A 20,384-nucleotide genomic window follows, 5' to 3' on the forward strand; every position below is an offset into this window, starting at 1 on the left:
CTATATCTCATCAAAAGACGAGTCTGTATGATCCCCATTCTTCTGTTTAAATGTCCTGGATGCGTAAAAGTTGGCTGTAGGTAGCCTCCCCCCTCAGAGTGTATTGCAGCTTTAAACAGTCCACAATGCCTTGCGGTGTCCCAGTTCCAATGCGATGTATTTACCAGCAGGAGTAATGAAACGGGGAGAGGGGCATTTTCCGCAGCCTATTGGTGAGACCGCAAAAGACTAGCGCACAGAGAGGATAGACACAAACTTTCGGACAGTGATACAAAACGTCAATTATCTCTTTTTTTTGGAGGCGTCTGTTGTCTTTTTTTATCCCGTTTTCACCCAGCTGCCAAACGTTACTTTGTCGCAATTCGTTGGAAGTGATTTACAGGGCAATGGTGAAGAAGGACACATTTTGCGGAATTCTCGCCTTTAACGTGTGTTTCCCCTCTAAACTTCACTTCGGATAGGCAGCAGTGAGTTGAATCCTCTTTGCACCTTAAAGGTAAGACCATTACACGGACCTAATTATAGCAGAATGCGCCGCAGTTGAGCCTGCTGTTAATTGTGAGGCTGAGATAACGGAAACATTTCTGTAGTAGAGTAGTTCGGCTACTCTGTGAGCCCACTACAGCCCATTATCGCCATTTCTCCAGCCTCGTCCCACTACACCAAAAATATGAGGCAGAATGCAGGTCTGTGTCAAAAGATACCTCTGTGTTATATGTATTAAGACGTTAAGTGCAAACATATCAAGCTGTTACTGCTTTTAAATCAAGTCTTTGTCTATTAGTTTGAGAAATAAGACGAGTTGTAAGTATTTTATGCGGTCTCAATTGGTTCAGATTTTATTACCTTGCAGTATTATATTACCAGGCCTAGAAATCCTGTAGAACATTCACTTTAAAAAGTTGCTTTGCCCTTTATGACACTCCTGTCTCTCATCAAGTTCTGCATTATTTGTAAATATAATAAGCTTTCCTGGTCTCAAAAAGTCTTTACTCATCATAACAGAATGTAAATATGAAATAATTTATAGTCCATTTCACACAACTTATAAACATATAGCAGGTGTAGCAGAACCAACCTGTAGAGTTGTTGCACTCAGCCGGGGTTTCATGTATATCTAACAGCCATAGACTCTGATCTTAAAGGACTGCTTTAGTTCAGATATAGAATCATGTAATTCAGTGGACTTTGCTCTATTTAATGGCATCACAGCACTACAAAGACCAGGCTGCAAAGAGCTACCTACAGACCGGAAAAATAAATAAGTTTTGGTGCTTTTTGTGTGTGGCTGCCATTCAGCCACTGCTAGCTTTGCAGCTCTGTAAATGCTATATGCAAGAGTGTGATTCAACAGCAGATGATGTTTTACAAACCGCAGTAACATCTAAACCTTGGCCAGAGGCCTCTTGCTGCCCTGCTGTGTTGCTGCTTTGCCTCTTTTCCCCCCGTGCAGGAGCCCGCTGCCTGCCCCACTGGCTCTTCAAAGCTGGCTAGTGAGCAGTGAATATGGCAAAGAAACAAAGGCGGCATTATAGCTGGCCGAACGTGCCGTCCAGATGTTCAAGATGCTGCCAGCACTGACCTCCCAAAAAGGGGGAGGCAGCTCCAGCGCCTAATAGTTTTAATATCAGTCAGGCAGAGAGAAGAGAGAGAGAGAGACCAGGAGACTCGCTCCAGGGCAGGGGCCACTGGAGAACTTACAGGAGCTGAGGGTGTCTGTAGCGTGACTGGACATGGGTTCAATCCCAAACACCCCAACCTTCAGATTGGAGCAAGAGCAGAAACTTGGAATACATTTAGAATAAAAGTGCTCGGATGTATTTGGGAAGTGCTTCATCCTACTTTGGTTATATTTTTAGGTTGCCCCCTTGGTTCTTGTGGTATCCAAGCAACATCTCATTTTGTTTTACACACTCAAAAACCTGTTAAAATAAACGTATTTATCTTAAAGATCCCTTCTAACTGTGTTTTTAAGATGTTTATAGAATAACTCTACTTTAAATAATTTGCGTCTAACACAGTTTTCCCACAAAAAAAGTTCAATTTTCCCCTTAAAATCCTTAAAATGACATCTACTCTTTCTCTCTCATTAAAATTCCAGAATCAAGGCAAATATATTTCATCTCAAAAGTTTAACAGCTTTCTAGTGTCAAACTCTACACACGCATCATTCTGCACAGTGAAGCTCAAACATCCATCTGAAGTGACAATAAGCCAAACACATTTTTGAGTGGAAGGGGACTTTAAGCAATTTTGCAACTGTCTCTTATCCTCCTAATAGAGGGGTGGTACAGTGTCACATTTAATTTGTCATTCATGAACTATTATCTGTACTGCAGGCATTTGGTCCTGTCATTTTGTAGAGATTAATGCGACTGAGACACTAAATTACCTGAGAGGACACAGACATTTTGCACAGCAGCGGCTTTTTAGAGACTGCAGGAAAAAAATTGGAAGCATCAATTTATGGATTGGCCATTTTATTGGTGCAGAATGTTGGAAGCAAGTTCGCTGATCGTGTAATAATTCTTCAGTGTAAAAATATTCCACGTTTGCTGCAGTGTGTTGGCGTGTCATTCCATTGCCGTTGCCTGTTGCAAAGCCGTCAAGATCACAGAGCAGAGGGACCCATAGCTTTCTTATCTCGTAGTCATGGCCCGTTGCATTCTCACGGCTCAGGAATGTATACCCTGGACGTTATCAGTTTTCACTCTAAAGGATCAAGGCCTGTCTCTGGCAACAGTCTTTGCCATGCGCTGTAATGTTTACACTTCACAGAGGGTATTATAAACAGGCTGGCATATTTGGGATGAGGAACTTCCTTATCAGGTTCTCATTGCAAGACCCTTTACTTTTAACCGCAGCGGTTCCTTCCTGTCTGCATGTCTCACATAAATGATATACCGCTGCCACCCAATGCGCTTTAGGATCAGTGATTATTCTGGGTTGTAAGCACTTGATGACAATCTGAAGGAATTGAAAGGGAGGGATAAAGAGATTTCTCCAGTTTGTTCCACCCGAGACAATACCAGTGCCTCCACAATGAACCAGCGTCTATCCTGGTGCTCACAGAGCTCCGTTTCACAACAGATCTGTTACCAATTACAGCGGAGTATAAATTGCTAGTAATTACACATTGCTCTACAGGAAGTGAAATTTGAATTAAAGTTCGGTTAGCAATAGGCAAGAGGTTTTAAGCCCTCGAACAGAACTGCTGTCGCTCCAGTCTGTAAGAAGTATCCCATTGTCTTTAATTAACAGCAGCATGGGGTAGTTTTGCAAGTCAGACACTCTCTATAATAAATTAGCTACTTGTTTTAATTAGCTCCTTGGGTATAAAAGCATTCAAACTTACAATGGCTTAAACTTCTGTTCTTCATGAAAGGCTGCATTGTTTTCCACCTTAGTGAACAATGGTTAGCAAATTTGTTCAGGAACAAAGGTGTAATATCATCTATTCTTGGAGCTAGTACTTGTTGGAACGTAGAGTTTTCCTGTGAGATCCGTTTACTTGGTTGAGTTGCTGCCCCACCTGCTTTCTCCTGAGCAGAACTCACTGTTGGTTTTGTTTTAATCTTATAAATGCCCATTTTGTTTTGCTCAAATACCCCCTTGTTCAGGAAACAGCTAAACTGCACCATACTCAGACCAGTTCATGATGCTTGACAGACTGTAAATCCCCAAGAGAGGCAGCGCCAGATTTAAGCTGCTATAGTAAGAACTCCAACAGTATTTTTTCACGGGGTATGTTACAGTCGTGTGTCGGTTCGTGATGAAACACCCACAGGACCATATGGTAGGTTGTTTACACCAGCAGCCCGTGGAAGCCTCTTCCCTGCCAACTCGGCGTGCTCCTGTAGGCCTGGAGAATTGTCATCAGCAGCCGGGCGGGCAGGCTGCTCAGTGCCGCTCGCACACACACACACACACACACACACACCTCACAGCACAGGGAGGAATGCATCTTGAGTCAACACTACTCAACCAATACGAGACTGAAACAAATGCAGTGCTCCGGAGTCATGAGGGGTTGAGGTTTTGCAGCAGTTGATCATCTCTCAACTGAGCTCAAATCGATTTCACAGGAATTTAAGCCGTGTTCTGTCTCGTGAAATGCTTCTCTGGCATAAGACGAGCTGCACAAATCAGGGAGCGGGCATCTCCCCAGACTGCGGCTTTGACAGGCCAGAGGAATGGAGCTTGCAGAGCTCAGGATGGCACTCTGCCCCACACCGCTGTGTCTGTATGATCAGTCGGGTATTCTGGGTTAATGTTAATGAATAATATAAATGTTACGAGTCTGGACTGACATTTATAAATGCCCTGCAGAACCTTCTCGAGCTTGTGCACAGACGAGGCATTGAATCAGCTTGTTTTGTCTTTACTGCACAGTAAAATGTTCTGTTTTGTTTGAGCAGTCGTACCTTTTGTGTTTTTGGTCTGTTTTGACTAGAAACACAATAACTACTGTAACATTTCTTAATGCCGGTACATTTGTACAGAATTCTATGCAGTGGTTTTTGTAAATCCCTCTCATTCAGATGGCTTCAAAGGTTATTATTCTAGGTAGCTTTTTTTGTGTGTGTGTGTTTTTTTTGTAGTTTTTTTTCGCCTTCCCCCTTCCCCCCTCCACTGTATTCAAACCCTCTCCCTGGCTGATCCGCTGTGCCTGCTTTGCATCAAGACCTCCTCAGTCCCTAATACTGTTTCCACAACCCCCCCTGGAAAAAGGGTTAAACAAAATGGTGACAGTGTTTTGGGTCAGACTCGCAGTGTTCTTGTGAGTGACTGTTTTCCTGTTCTCCTCCATCCTTCAGCCCTGTAATGCCATATAAGGGCAGTCTCAATAAAAGACAAAAGCACTTTCCAACCAGCTGTGAATACGCCAAGAATAGAGCGATCAAAAGCCAGGCCAGACAGAGATGACACTTGCCTGCATGCAAATGCACAGTTTGTATGGAATTTAAATAGAAAATGAGACACATATATATATATATATATATATATATATAGTCCATTCTTGCACATAACCCACACTTGAATCTGAATACATGAATCTCTTACATCTGGCTAAATGTTATTTGTGTTGGTTGGTTGTGCTGAGATGATTAGTCAATTAATTGGTTAGACAACTGATTGGAAGTTAATCAACCACACTTTTGATAATCTATTAATGTTATATTAAGTCACTTGTAAAGCAAAAATGACAAATATTTGATTGTTTCAGCTTCTAAAAGTGAGGATTTGATGCTCATTTTCTGTTTTTATGTGAGATTTTTAGTGCATGTTAGACAAAGCAAGTAATTTGAAGATGATACCTTTTTTACTTTTTTTTAATAAAGTAAACCATTAATCTGTCAACCAAAAGTGCTCAATAGATTATATAATCATTAACTGCAGCTTCATTTGTTTATCCAACTTTACAAATGTTACCTTGCAGCACTGCTTAATGTCTTCACCATATGTGGAAAAACAGTGGTTGGTGGGTAAGACAGGCTGGTGTGGATGACTTTGTGAATGTGGATAGAGAGTATGAGGGCCGGGGGGAGGTGTAATTGGTGGGGGGTTGGAGAACAAAAGGACCTTTTGACTCGGTAGTGTAGGTGCAGTGAAGGTTAGATCCATGAAGAGTGATACAGATCTGGAGAGATGCCATTCATTCTCTCCCAGTGCAATGTCCTTGAAGAATGTTTTTGAAGGATCCCTAGATGGATAATTCATATACTGTGTCATGTGGTTAGTTAACCTTCACATTTTTAATATGTTCTTTGTAAATCTGATAATGTTAATGATAACGTTTGCATTTCTGCAATTATAAATTGCATTTATAATGTGATCAGTGGCTATTATATCAAAATAAGCCTCATGAAAACACTCAAAAGCTTTACATTTTTGTTTCTATTTTACTTGCATCATAGTACTGACTGCTCTAATGAGCCTTTAGGGAATAATGTACACTGTAAGTACAGACAGCAGGCCTCTTAACTCTGTTACATGTGTTACAGAACAGCGGCATCAAAAACAAAAGCCCACTTCACTCCCTTGTGTTATGATCCTTTCCGGCTCGTGCTCCTTTTTTTTTTTTTTTTTTAATGAAACATTCCTTCTCTGTTTCACTCTCTGTTCCTGTCTTGTCGCGGTTACTGACTCAATCTTCCTGGTCTGTCTTCGCCGCTTCCATGTAATTCTCTATACAAAAACAGGAACTGGGCTTGGGAATGTCTGCTGGCAGTGTCTTCCTGCACCCCCAACAGACATGTACCTATTCATAGAGAAGCACAAAACAAAAGCATTATGGCCAGCTGGTCCTGGCAGGTCTGGCTGTATGAGCTATCCCTTTACCTTTTAAGCAACTACTAAAATAGCCTGATTAAACTGCGTATTAAATGATGCGTCATCACAGGCGGAACTGTTTGCATCCCTGTATGTCTATTCAGATTTGATCCTTTCAGGGAATAGAGCATTACAACCCTGGCCCTGAGCACATCCTGACTAACTGTTTCCTGTTTTCCCTTGTGTTTCCTCCACAGAGAAGTAGCCAGAGGGGTTTCAGCTGCCCTGCACCACTGAAGCCTTCAAGAATGTCGGGGCCAACACACCACAACAGGCCTCCTCACTTCTGACCCAACATGGAGCTCAAGGTCTGGGTGGATGGAGTCCAGAGGGTCGTCTGTGGGGTCACAGAGGCAACCACCTGCCAGGAAGTGGTGATTGCTCTGGCTCAGGCCATAGGTAAATCATGCTCTAGAAGAAATCCACAGCTGTGATACAAGCTGTCATCAGGCCTGTTGGAACTTTTCTGCTGAATTAATGTATTTTTGATTTCACTTTGAAGTGAAATTAGAGTTAATTAGTATGTTAGTTGATCCCTGCTATTTAAAAAAGCTGGAAACTTATATTTCCTGAGTTGACTAACAGCGACATGTACCCAATTAATGTTTACTTTTAAAAAACAAGTTATACCACATATTAGTTATACCACATTTCTACATCTTCCTTGCTGTATTTTTGATCCAAAGCTATTTCTGTCACCTATTTATTCCTAATCTTAGTTCCTCCGCCATGTCACACTCATGTAGAGATGGTGATCGTCAGACAAAGCAACTGTTTAGAAAATATGCAGATGATCCAGGCTCTCAACTACACTTTATGAAACTCCAGTGTAGCGTGGCTTTCATGCTCAGCTGAGTGTTGCCCTACCCACTACAACAAATCTTGCTTCATAATAGTTACAACCTGATGTTGATGTTTGCCATACCTCCATCTCAAAGCCATTTACACAACAGGACGGACTGCTAAAAATGCCTCTCTCCCATGTAATGCTTTTTAAGTTCTTTGTTATGTTTGTTATTGTTCACACAAAGTAACTTTTAACTTTTTATTTCCACACTCGGAGAACCTGAAAGTAAAAAACAGGAAAAGCTTTTGAATCGAGTGTGTTTTTAAAGCATGCATCATCTCACAACTGTAATCTGGGTATAAAGCTTTCCAAAAATACCAATCTGCTTGTTGTTAACTGAAGAAATCTCTATGAAGTAAACAAGTACTTGAGTCCCCTGCCTACATGTTAAGCTCCTGCTGAGATACAGTGGGTCATAGTCATAGGCTTTATTGGTACTTTCTTGGGATCTACAGCCCCCTCCCTGTCCCATATGGCTCTGTCAGGAGCGGGGGCACTTGAGCAGACTGTATTGACATCACTTCCCACAAAAGGAGGGTGGGAGGAGGGAAAGTCTGACTCATCCTTGGCTCTTCTGCCAAGCTGAGAAAGCAGCACTTCTGAGCCCCCTCCTCTGCCTTTTCCTTTTCTATTAAAAACATATACGCTATGTTAAGTGATCAGACACCGAAATTGATTTGGTACTTTGGCATTTTACCAGCTGTTCAAGTGTTTCTGTCTACACAGTGCTACGAGTGTTTTGTCTAGGTTTTCTTTAAACAGCATTAAGCAATTTGTTTTTTATAAACATTAGATCAAATGTAATGTGAAAGGGCTGCTCGCAGTGCCAATCCCAATGAGAAAAATCACCACAACACTGCAAATCTATGCAGCTTTTAGCCACTTTTAGCTGAGTGTTCTGGTTTTCCAGCCTGCATGTTTACCGTATGCTTGAGACTCTCATCTCTCTTTTAAAACCACTGCTGCCTTTTTCCAGCATCTGAACTCAGAAAAGTAGATTGACATTGGACTCGCAGTTGGGCTTTATCATCTACTAGCATAAAAATCAGAGTCGAGTCACATATTTTTATTAAGTATGTTGTTCTGTTGCGTTGTTCACAGGTCGCACTGGGAGATACACTCTGGTAGAAAAATGGCGGGACACTGAGCGTCACCTAGCCCCTCATGAGAGCCCTGTGGCTTCTCTGAACACCTGGGGTCAGTATGCTGGTGATGTCCAGCTGATCCTGCATCGCACAGGCCCTTCCCTGACTGAACGGCCCCCCTCAGAGGGACCTCCTCTCAGGGGGCCTGAACGTGGGTTGCATCGGCAGAGCCTCCCTCCCCTTGCAAAGCTTCGTCATCCCAACGATCGCTCCCTCCGCCGCCGTGAGCCACGTCGCAAGTCTCTCACGTTCACCGGTGCACCCAGAGGCCTTAGGGAGATACTGAGCGGAGGACGGGTTGGAGAGGCAGAAACCAAACGAAGACTTCTTCTGGGAAACGGTGGAAATCACCACCATGCAGGAGCAGCCATTGGGACTGCGTCCCCTGGCCTGTGGGCCTGTCGCATGGAGGATCTGGTTAGACTGGTCGGTCTACAGAGGGAGACTCTGAATGTGCTGGAGAAGAAGCTGGGAGCTTATGAGGCTGAGCTCCAGGCCTGGGCCGAGGGGCGAGGGGGGCGAGGTTCAGGGAGCGGTGGGGACCCAACTGGAGGTGGAGGGCTGATTGAGGAGATCCTGAGGCTGGAGAAGCACCTGAGGAAGAATGAGGTGGAGATGGAGGAGGAGGAGTTTTGGGCCACTGAGCTGCAGATTGAGATAGAGAGTGAGAGACAGCTGGAGGAAAGGCTGCAGGAGCTACGTGGGCGTCTGCAGGACTGTGAGCTAGAGATTGAAGAGAAGCTGGAAATGGTACAGGTGTGCTATATGTGGGAGATTTTTTGGGATAGTTAATTTTAAAAACTGCATTTTAGTTGCAAGTTTTGGGAAAAGATAAGGAATAAACAGAAATAAAGAATTCCTTCATCAAATCCTTTTCATCTTGTTAAGCTAATAGCAGTCTCTCTAGTCTTTCTGCTGCAAGTATATTTAAGTATGTGGCTTCCTTCTTTTTCCATAGCTGTTTCTCTTTGTCCCATCAGGGTATAGAGGCAGGTCTGGAAGAGGAGCGGCTGCAGAGGGAGCGACAGGAGACCAAGTGGGTCAATGAGGCAGAGGCTCAGGCTCAGGTCCTCAGAGTCAAAGCGGAGTTGAAAGCCCAAGAGAGACAGGCTGTCCAGCTGGAGAGCAGCTGCAGAGCTGTGGACAGGTCACTAGTACAAAGCAGCAAGAAACTGCAGGTGAGACATATGCATGCATTCAGGTACCTGTTTGTCATTTCCTTGATTTTTTTTTGTTAGACTGAGGCATAACAAGATAGTACTGCAAGGGTGACGTACTGATAAGGGAGACCATCCATCAGTAAGAAAACCTTCATTGAGAATGCCATCTGTCCATCTGAATTGTGATGCTGAATCCCTGTCAGTCAAAAAATAAGCTAATCCATTTTATTTCTCCCACATTTTGGTCAAATAATGCTCTGTAATTTTCAGAAAATGTGTCTGATTTGTGTCTGAGAGTAAAATGAGGTGCTCTCCGATGTGTATTTCAGTTATTCAGATCTGTTAATTGTTAACAATTAAGCCTGTTAATGTGGAATTTTTCAACATGTTGATCTGAGAAATGGGTTAATAATTAGGATCTATGACATACACCAGATGTGTTTTGACCCAAAACCATAAAAACTTAGATGGATGAGGGCTTGGAGTATTTAAACTAATATTGCAAGTGTCTAGACATCAAAAAGCTCAAACACAGCAACTTCGTCTTATTTAACCTACAAATGTAGAATTCATTCACTTCCAAGCGACTGATAATGCTTTACTGTTCCCTGTACATCATTTCTCTTGGTGCTGTTTCATTGAAGGACATGCAGCATGAGCTGGAGCAGCTGACCAAGGAGCTGAGGCAAGTTAACCTGCAGCAGTTTATCAAGCAAACCGGCACCAAAGTCACAGTGCTGCCAGCTGAGCCCACTGAGGATGAAAGTACCAGCAACAGTCATGGTATAGGTAATGTCATTTTGTTCTTGCACTTTAAATGGGTAGATATTGCAACTTCGTAATATCCTATCCTATCCTATATTATAAGGTATAAATTGTGAAACTTTTGCCGCAGAACATATAAGCATAAGTATACAGTCACATGTCATGTTATATATGTCCAGGTCTCTCCTGCTGTTCACATAAATGTCAAGTGGGGAACTGACCTTGTTGACATGTTATATAGTCTGTGACATAAGGGTCAGTCAAGTCTAACTGATATGAATTTGTCTGACCCAAGACAGACATTATAATGTAATTGTATGTCAGAGTGCAAGCAGTCTGAGGATAAATAGTGCTCTTAAGTTGCCATTCAGACAGGCAACATATGACTTATTTTTATTAAAGTGCATTAAGTGCAGCTTGTGTGTGACTCTGTCTGTGCATTAGTAAAGTCATCCTGTTCCATCAAGGTGCTTATTACTTTTCTACCTCATATCTTGACAGCCTGCTGAGTGAAAATGACTCAGCTGTGTGTACAGTATGTGTGAATGTGTGTTAGAGACACTGTGATAGAGAAAATGGAGGGGAGGGGAGGAGGGGATGGGAGGTTAGTGGAGAATACAGTATTAGTTTTTACCTACTCCAGTGGCAGTTATAGTCTCCATGCCAACAGCTGCCTGGTTAGAGACTGACTTGGTGCCATTCATTCACCTCACTCTCTCCATCCTTCCTTCACTCCTTCCATCACACTGTCCCTCCATCACATGCTCAGCAGTTTCTGTGATGGGCTCGTTTGACCAAAGCTCTGTCATCCTACAGGAGAATGGCAGAGAGCTGACACATAATAGTACATTATAGTGATAGAGATCGACTTTCAGGAACAATCTTGTGGTGGAAATAGTGCATAACAGTGTTTTAACCAGGGATATAACCAGCTTGTTAAAATTAAGACTAAAGCATGGAACTCAATGGAAAAACATGCCTACAACGTTTGTAGGCAGAAACTTAAATTTGCACGTTGTTAAAATACACCTACACACACAGAAATAATGAATAACTTAATAAATTTAACCTCTATCTTCAAGCCAGGCCATAAAACAGAGGTTTCCTTTCATTTAATAACAATAGTTAACAAATTAAGGAAATTGCATTTTTAGTGTGTAAATGTTGTATATTTCTTCTCCACTTTACTGTTGAATGAACTGTGTGATTGTATGACGCTTATGGAGAAACTAGTGGTACTGCAGCTATGGGACAGTGGTTTATAAATGGTTTATAAATGGTTTATATCTACTCGCACAGATTTTGGATGGAATCTTAAATACATCATAGTCTTCACTTGTAAAGCTCAACCTCCTTAGAGCCCAGATATTTTTCTTACTGCATGACATGTACTTCATCATTACATCGTTTAGAGCTTTAAGTCTCTTTATTAAACTTCATGGTAATGGTTTTCAATTATGAAAAGTAATGAGTGTTCAGGTCCTTCTAGTAACCTTCCTGTGTGTGTGTGTGTGTGTGTGTGTGTGTGTGTGTATGTGTATGTGTGTGTGTATATGTGTAATATCAGCAAGACCTTTTGTGCCTGGCTATTAAATTCACTGCATCAGCTGATTCTCTGCACAGCTCAGTGCTGCCCCCTGGTGACGCCATATCAGGCATATTGTGTAGCATACACAGGACTAAGTTTTTTGCTTTTTAATCTGGGAATTTATTGCTATTATGAATGTTAATGAATGAGATATGTTAAAAAAAAAAAGGTAAGGGAAAAAAACAAAATCATTTGAAATAAAGTTAAAAAGAAAGAAAGTTAAACAAGAAATTTCTCATTGAATGGCTCAGTTGTCACATGCCACAACTGAGCTTTTTGTGGTCAAATTTTGAAATACATTTACATGATATTTTCTCATTTTATATCTTTCATGTGTTTTCATTCTCAGATTTAGTTCCCCTGTCTGGCTCCCTGAAGCGTCCCGTGTCCTTGCACCCCATGTCCGGTCACCTCCGGGTCCTCCACAGCCCTCTCAGCTCTGGCCTGAACCCAGAGGGGATCTATGTTTGAGGCTCTGCTGCGCACTTCTGCTCAGAGGGAACACACCAGAGCTCCCTTTTAAGAGCCCATTTCTCCCTAGAAACCATTTGTAAGTGGATATCTTGTTACAGGATACCTCAGTAGCACACCACTATGCACTGTTGTTTCAGTTACCTGAAGGCAACGTTGAGTGTGAAGACCTGCAGTGAATGAACAATGCTGATCTTTGAATGGAAGTCATGGAGCACTTGGTGGGAATGGAAGATGGTGTGAAGTTGTGGAGTGAATAAAAAGCACGGCAGTGCCACCATGTTTCATGGCGCACTGTCTCTAAACATGTTAGGACTTTCTAGACATCAGGCTGTCATGGACTTCCTTTATAAACACACCCACTTTATGTACTTTTACTCTCACTTTAGTACCTGCAGAATGATTTGTATTGTTTTCTCACTTGCATCATGATTCAAAACTATGGCCTTTTGAGCAGTATCCTTGAGAATCTTGGTTTGTGAATCGATGAATTATAATCCCTGAAAGCATTTGTAATTCTGCCATGAATACACTTTACCCAGCATAATGACTGGTTCTCATATAAGTAATGAAGGATCCACTTGTGTCTATAATAAAAACTATATCTATAGAGTCTATCATTTTGTAAATCAGAATCTATTCCCATAGCTCTGACTTTCTGTTCATGTTAAATCTATGCACAAATGGTTGATAGTTTTGTTACTGAAGAATGTTACTGTCTGTACGTACCAAAATCGTGACATACTGTAAATATGTTTTCTTACTTTGTAGCTTTATTTAGTTAATTATTATATTTTATTACAAAGCGGTGCATTCACAGTTACAGAAATGCAGTGCACTCATTCCTGCAGTAATATCTGCAAAACAAAAGTGTTAATTTTCCACATAAACTGTTTTTTTGTTTTGTTTTTTGTTTTGTTTTGGTTTTTTTGTTTTGTTTTTTGTCAAGATGACAACATAGTATATTTTTGCCAAATTGATTGTGCTTGTTTTGCTGTTAGGATCGGTGGCCAAAGATTAGCAGGTCCTGTTGCATGATTGTGCTGTGAATATAGCCATATCTGGATGTGTAGAGCACCCACAGTACAGTAAAATCAGTTGTCAATAGAATCTAAAAATGGTGGCATGTAATATTACAATGGATCACTACAGTTACTGTGAGTATGAGTGAGTGAATCGGTGATTAAAGGGACGTCTGTATGTGTGTGTGTGTGTGTTCAGAGTCAACAAAGCCAAGGTGTGAAGCCCCTCTTAGACCGTAGTTCAGCTGCTAATCACAGCAAAGTGCCTTTATATTGTTTCAGCAGTTGGTGGATTTAAATAATGTACAGTAAAGCTTTAGTAGAGACATTGAAGCAATGATCATAGTCAGTATATGTTGGAAGCTGTATTAGTGCCACATTGCTGCACAGACACAAATGACAATAGCATGGCAACAAAGAGGAAACTTCATTTTTATGTCAGTATTTTGTAGAAATGGAAAGAACATTATTCATAGTGCTTTCCACTTTGCTACTGTATTATTGTCACTGTTATACTGCGTGCTGTAAAATGCATTCTCACTTAATCTGATTTATCTCCTGTCATGCACACATACTGTATACTGTAGTTACCAGTTTAGATCAGTACTGTTGCCCAGGAATAAATAGATGGTTGGTGTTATACAAAAGGGAGGTCCACTATGTACAAAACACACAAACACATCACTGCAGTGTGTCTCTCTGCTTTTTAGTTTAAGGAGAGTTTTTAAATTCTACAGTTTAAACTAGATCATGAAAGTATAATGGTCTACAAATTATGGTGGATTTTCCCTTTAAGAAACCACTTGTGTGCATTTTCCACCCTTGGACAAGTCGTAGCTATGGTCACTGTTTACAACTGTATATGTTCTAGAGAACTGTAAGATGTCGACTGTACATACCTGTTTCTATTTTTTCCTGCCTTAATATACTGCAAAGTGTTGACAGATGTATGGCTGTAACTGGCTGCTGATATGACATGGATTGCATGATTCAATAAAACATCTGACAAAATTCGATGTGTCACAACTGGTGCTCGTGGTAACTGTTAAAAATTGTTTGTGGATGTAAATGAGAAGGAATTTGTAATGTGTTGTTCAGTTATGTGCACTAAATGTCTTTCAAGCTTTTGGCCAGTAGATGGAGACATTTGCTTAGTAATGGTGGAAGCATTGGCGCAACATGGCTGGAAAAGAAGCACATTTTTTCCCACAGAAGAATGAAATAATAAAAGATGTTGTCAGCATAAATGCATATTTATCTTAAAGAATGACTGACGCAAGATACTAACAAGATGATATATCTGGTCATATAAGGCGAAAAATACATTTGTTTAAACTTTCAATGTATACCTTACTGTAATTTGACGCTGAGAAAGCTTAAGTATAAAAGACTGAAAATGGACCTGCACCTTAAGGCAACATACCCTGAAACCTATAAATTAGCACTAATCAGACGTCTGTGTTGCCAAGATCACCAGAAAAACATCAAATCAGGCACTGGATCATCAAGAGTGATGTAATTATTCATAAAGATTCAAATGATATTACAATAAGCCATCAAATGGCAACAACAAAGACCGGGTTAGATCCTGCTCTAAGCTTCTGACAAGTTGGGAGGAGGCCCCTTGTTTTTCATCAGCCTGCAGAGACTGAGGGTAATCTCACTCCATCATCCTTTTATCACATGACATTTGTTTAAAGCCTTGGCTTACTGTACATTCCTCCGCTGTGACCTGTCAGCTGATTAGAGTAATATAATAATATGTAGAGTATTAGTAACAATATACAGTATTTCATCTACTGGATTTCCAGTATTCTTTATCATCTATGAACGCTATTAGAAATAAAATGCTTTGAATTGTCTGTTTTGTGCAATTTTACACAATTTTACTCATCCTGACTGACTGCATTTGATTACATTAGAGACTGTGAACCAGTACAGGGTTTGTGTTGAATAAGAAGAAAGCTGCAGGGTTTAGTTTTGATATTTATTTTACAACTCATCAGCAATAATTTAGAACAGCATATGTGTAAAGCATTAACGAAGTGTGCAACAGTTGCTCAGTTAAATCTTTAAAAAAAAAAAATCCATAGACTTCTACAACATTGACATAGACATGTATACTTTATGGTATATTCACAAAAACTATTTACAGACACACATGCCACTTTATATAACAGTTGATAACAGATTTGAGGCAAAAAACCAGCTGAAGAGAACTACAAAAGCAATGTCATGTATGCAAAATACAATGAAAATCATCTGTTTATTCAGTCACGTGTGACACTTTAAAAAAAAAAAAAGAAAAAAGAAGAAGCTAAACAACACTACACTTGCAGGAATTAATCTCAACTGATGGTCACATGACCACAGCTTCTTTCCCACCTTTGTCAAATATTTGAAAAGCGAGGTTTTACATAATGATAGCATATAACAGAATCAAGGATAGTCTGGTGTGCAGTGGGGTGCGGGGCTTTGAAAGCTGATTATGATCTGAATCATTTTACCTTGAAAGAGCTATAAATGAGCAGTGATTTGTTAAATCGGGCAAATTACTTTATCATCACTTTACTGCATGAAATCATCACAAAGCATCTGGTATCTCTGCTCTCTCTTGTGAGTTGAAATCATATTTTTTTATTTCAAGAAAACACAATAAGAAAGGTTCAAAGAGAACTACAGTGATTGACTTTCAAATTGATTAGGTGATTGTTGGGGGGGCAGGGGGAAGTAAAAGCAGAAAAAGTGCACTTTACATCTCAAAGAGTAAAGATCATCCTACATACAAACTTTAACAGCTGGGAAAATACAGGTACATTCAATATCAAAGATCTATAAGGTGCTATCCTACAATGTTTCCTGGAGGTACAGGACAGGAGGTCATGGCATCTCTGTGCAGAAATGTTTCATTCAGGGGACGTACAATATGCTGGTCAAGCAGCCCCTTTTGTGAATGAAGGGCTTCTTTTTTTTTCCATTATTCTGAATTATTTAAATAATTGTTTCTATTTTCTTTCCTCACAAGAACAAACAAGTAAAGGAAACCAGAGTAAACTCAGATCTGTAAAACATGAGTTGAGGGAAATCAGGCGTAACCCCTCTCCCATGATTTCATTTTTATAAAATGTGTGATTGTTGAACTGATAGATTTTCTTATTTGGTGGTATTGATGGAGATGAGTGTTTGGGAGGGGGGTGGGGGGTAGGGTTGGGGGGTACAATTTATTTCCTCTCAGGAGGGACAGTAGGTTAATGTGCCTCCCAATAAGCTTACCCCAGTCAAAGTTGGGGATGAGGTACTGTAGGTGTACACTCCCAGGAGCACTTCTTTTATAGGCCCATTTAGTGCACATCTACATAGTAATGAATCTTCCAGGTAATAATATTTACAGTCAGAGTCAGCCAAGCTGTTAATAACCTTGGCAGAGGTCAGTTGCAGCTTCATACATCCAGAGAGACTCGCTGATTGGGATATTGCGCACTGTTGTAGTACTCAAAGTTTTGGCACCAATGCTGCCGTTTGAAAATATTTTATCAAAGAGGATAAAAAACTATCTCCAGCACAACACAGCCGTGTATTAGTGTCAATCATTGTCGATAATCATTCAGATTGATTAATCTAGCATAAGTGCAAAAGGCACACGCCGTCACAACTGCCCCGTTTCGCCAAGATGTTATTATACATGAGAAACTCTTCTGTGAAACCTCGTTTTAAAACTAGCCTAATTTTAAAAAAAAATACATAAACTCCTCAGCAGAATGCACGGAAAGGTAACACAGACACGTTAGCTCGTTGGACAAGCAGAGAACTGATTGTGTGGACTATTCTTGCCCTCCTGGGACATGTCAGCTACGTCATCGTTACCGTCGTCACTCGCGGGACTTTCCTCGCGCTCCTCAGGTGAGCCTGTCTCAGCCTCGCGTGACCCGTCGCTGTCTGGAGAGAGGGAGTCCTTGGGCTGAGCAGAGGCTCCAAAGTGCGCAGACAAACCGGGGAAAGCGGCAGCTGCAGCCGCGGCCGCCGCTGCTGACGCGTGTGCGGGGTATAACCAGGGGAAAGGGGATGCAAGAGCGGCCGCAGCTGGGTACATGTACTTTTCAATGTTGCTCTTATCGAAAAAAGGCATATAAGACGCTGCGGCTGAGGGGTTGATGAAGTAGAAAGGCATGCAAATGGGTGTCTGCTGTCCCACACTGGTTATTCCCATCAGAGAGTTCATAAGCGCCACATCAGGCCTGGTGGGGTCCGCGCCCCCTAACCCGTTCCCCGACCAGTTCATCTTTGGTTTTTTGGCAGCGCGTTCATCTCCAAACTCCTGCTTGATCTTCACTGCCTTGGGTCCCTGCGTCGTATTGCGCTCACATTCTTTCTCTTTGCCATCGCTCTTTTCAGCCTCGCCCCCGTATCCACTGTCCGTGTCTGTGTCATTCTCGTTAAGCTCCCCGCCTTGGGTCCTCTGGATGACCGGGACACAGTTGGCTTGGCTGTCGGTTTTCTGCCCATCCTGTGCGTCCCCGGTGGGTAGCTGGTGCTGGAGCGGCAGCGCGCCGGGCTGGAACTGCGCCAGCACCTTGTGAAGGTGGTTGATGAGCTGCGCGCACCTCTGCTCTCGTGTCGTCCAGTTCTCAAATTGGCTCAGGTACTGCAGGACCTCTTTGGCACAGGCCTGGAACCCAGAGTGGAACGCGTCCAGATCTGCATGAATGGAAGATTTCATCGACCGGTCCCCTGCGAAACATTGCAGTTCAAAGATTAACAGAGCGTTACTCTGTAAGGTGCAGCACATCATAGGCTAATGACAATATATGGTGGGCAGGTGTAAACAGCACGCTTGCATGTCTGCATACTAAAACAGACTAACAGATCCGCTTGTAACATGTACATTTGTCAAACAAGAATGTGGTATTCTCAAAGTGCACTCTCGTTATAATTCTGCGTATTATCCATAATACCATTTATTATATTCCATATCGTAAGCACACAGTTTCACAACTGGAATTATCACCTTTAAGGATATTTGATCTGACCTGCTTAAAACTGCAACCTGATCTTACTAATATTAAACTTGTTAATGTTTGCTCATCTTACCATTCTGCAAAGCAATAATCTTTTGGTGCTGCTGCTCGGTGACAGCAGTCAGTGCGTTTAAATGCTTCAATGTTAACTCCAGGACAACCGCTTTCTCCAAATGCCCGAGCGTCTATGGAGAAAAACAAAAAGGTTCAGTTGGCTATTTGCGAGATCTCTGTCCTGTAAAAAAAAACATGTTCGCTGAGCGCATAAAAACTTTTGTTATGTCGTGATCTTACCGATAGCTTCAGATGTTCGGGTAACAAATCCTTCAGCTGGCCAATACATTCGTTGATTCGGTCTCTTCTCTTCTTCTCTATCAACCGGTGGGGTAACTTGTATGCGTCCTGCTGACAGAAATAGAGGCGTTTATTGCATCAGAACATAAATATGTTTATTTAAAAAAAAAAAAAAGTTACAGTAGTGTATATATGAATTAAGTTTTGTGAATACACAAAGTATTAGGAATTCTTTATTAGTCCGCACCTTCCCACCATCTTCTCGTTTGATTCCTCTTTTGGATTTGCACATGTAGAGAGAGGGGTAGTCCACCCTAAAGTAAAAGGGAAAGTGTCCGATTAAACACCAGGTTGTCATAACAGCTCATAAGACAGAGTTTGACAGAGTTTGCCAAAAGCGACACTCACCCCAAGAAATCTGCGTGCTCCATAAACTGCCTGTCCTGTAAATGCGGTATTCTTTCATCCATCACTTCTCTGCTGCTGGTTATTCGCTCCTGAGCTTCTTCGGGGAATGTTTGTTTATTCCACGAGCCACACAGGCACGGCTGGCTGAGGGAGATGATGCACAGTGCGTGTCCTCCAGTGGAGCTGCGCTTCAGACTGATGTCTATAGTTCCCTGAGCTGCCACTTTGCAAAGCCGTCGGTGCTGTGGTGAGAGCGCACGCGCGCCTCCGGTAGGGAACAGCTTCCGACTCACGTGTAGTCTGCACCAGCACAAAGTCCGGTAATTAGACCTTCTCTGTGTTATATCGTCGGCGCTCCTATAGCGAAGTAGTGTTAACCAGTTTGACCTGGTTGATGAAACGTGATGCCTGCGCACAATGTAGCAGGCGTGAAAAGAAACAGGAGCATCATTCATCTGACATCATTTGCCTCCTAAACTTTGCATCTCATCTGTATGATTTATTATGATACATTATGAGACAGAAATAACCAAACTATCCTGGACAGTTTAGAAGGAACCCCAAACGCTCCTCTGTCACTTTTAAAGGTGCAGTTTGTTCTTGCTATAGACTACGGGGGGGGGGTATGGGGGTGGGGGTGAGGGGGGTTGGGGGTGAGGGGGGGCAGGTGGGGGCTTTAGTTTAAAGTCAAATCTGGCAACTTCCCAATGTCTCTATAACCAAATAACGCCCCTGCTAATCCTTAGTGAAATCATATATGTTAATGTAAATATACAGCGTAAACACGGGGAGGACCCCTTTTGAATACTGAAGGTGTGCGCGTGTGCACGCGTGCGCGTTCAGGCGAGCCAGTCACTCTGTGTTGTTGCCCGGGGCAGGACCGACAGGGTAACCTACTCACACATCTCCAGTCGTCTAAAGCTGCGTTGTCAGTAACCATGGCACCGGCCCAGCTGTGTGCTCGAACACGTGCATCGCGGTTCTTTATTAATCTCAGCATGAGTGAAGCTCTCCCACCTTCATCTGGGTGTTTTGATAAAATAATAATAATAGGCTAATAACAATAACAATAATAACAATAATAATAATAATAATAATGTGACAGTGATTGGCGGGATAATTACAAATGGAAGTTTTGTGACTTTGACTTTTGATTTGTCTGATCTCCTAAAACAATTAATATAATTTTTTAATAAGATCACATTTCCCAAAAAGTAATTAATTGTTTTTGGAGACTATACTGTTTTTAGTAGTCATAATGCAAGTAAGCGCTTTCCACAAAAATATGTGTTATTACAAATTACAAAAGTTGTATAAATGACTCCATAAACTTAAG

At 41.7% G+C, this 20,384-nt stretch overlaps 2 protein-coding genes across 4 annotated transcripts; one reads left to right on the forward strand and one right to left on the reverse strand.

Annotated features, from left to right (window-relative positions):
• Nucleotides 1–141: 141 nt before the first annotated feature.
• Nucleotides 142–14,344, forward strand: LOC137182853 (ras association domain-containing protein 8). 2 transcript variants are annotated; one of them, XM_067589388.1, is made up of 6 exons: nt 142–496; nt 6,531–6,732; nt 8,282–9,075; nt 9,306–9,503; nt 10,130–10,274; nt 12,188–14,344. In XM_067589388.1, exons 2-6 carry the CDS (start codon nt 6,630–6,632, stop codon nt 12,307–12,309), a joined length of 1,362 nt encoding a protein of 453 aa, XP_067445489.1. In that variant the 5' UTR covers nt 142–496; nt 6,531–6,629; the 3' UTR covers nt 12,310–14,344. The 2 variants fall into 2 exon arrangements, with proteins under 2 accessions (XP_067445489.1, XP_067445488.1); XM_067589387.1 differs by having other exon boundaries at nt 143–496; nt 8,282–9,081.
• A 960-nt stretch (nt 14,345–15,304) lies between these two features.
• bhlhe41 (basic helix-loop-helix family, member e41) lies at nt 15,305–19,518 on the reverse strand. Of its 2 annotated transcripts, none has more exons than XM_067589386.1 (5): nt 19,049–19,518; nt 18,888–18,954; nt 18,641–18,748; nt 18,420–18,531; nt 15,305–18,059 (listed from the first exon to the last, which is right to left on the reverse strand). In XM_067589386.1, the coding sequence occupies exons 1-5, from the start codon at nt 19,501–19,503 to the stop codon at nt 17,116–17,118; spliced, it is 1,686 nt and encodes a 561-aa protein (XP_067445487.1). In that variant the 5' UTR covers nt 19,504–19,518; the 3' UTR covers nt 15,305–17,115. The 2 variants fall into 2 exon arrangements, with proteins under 2 accessions (XP_067445487.1, XP_067445486.1); XM_067589385.1 differs by having other exon boundaries at nt 18,641–18,751.
• Nucleotides 19,519–20,384: the final 866 nt, after the last annotated feature.

Source organism: Thunnus thynnus, chromosome 5 (genome assembly GCF_963924715.1).
Source record: "Thunnus thynnus chromosome 5, fThuThy2.1, whole genome shotgun sequence".
Lineage (NCBI taxonomy): Eukaryota > Metazoa > Chordata > Actinopteri > Scombriformes > Scombridae > Thunnus > Thunnus thynnus.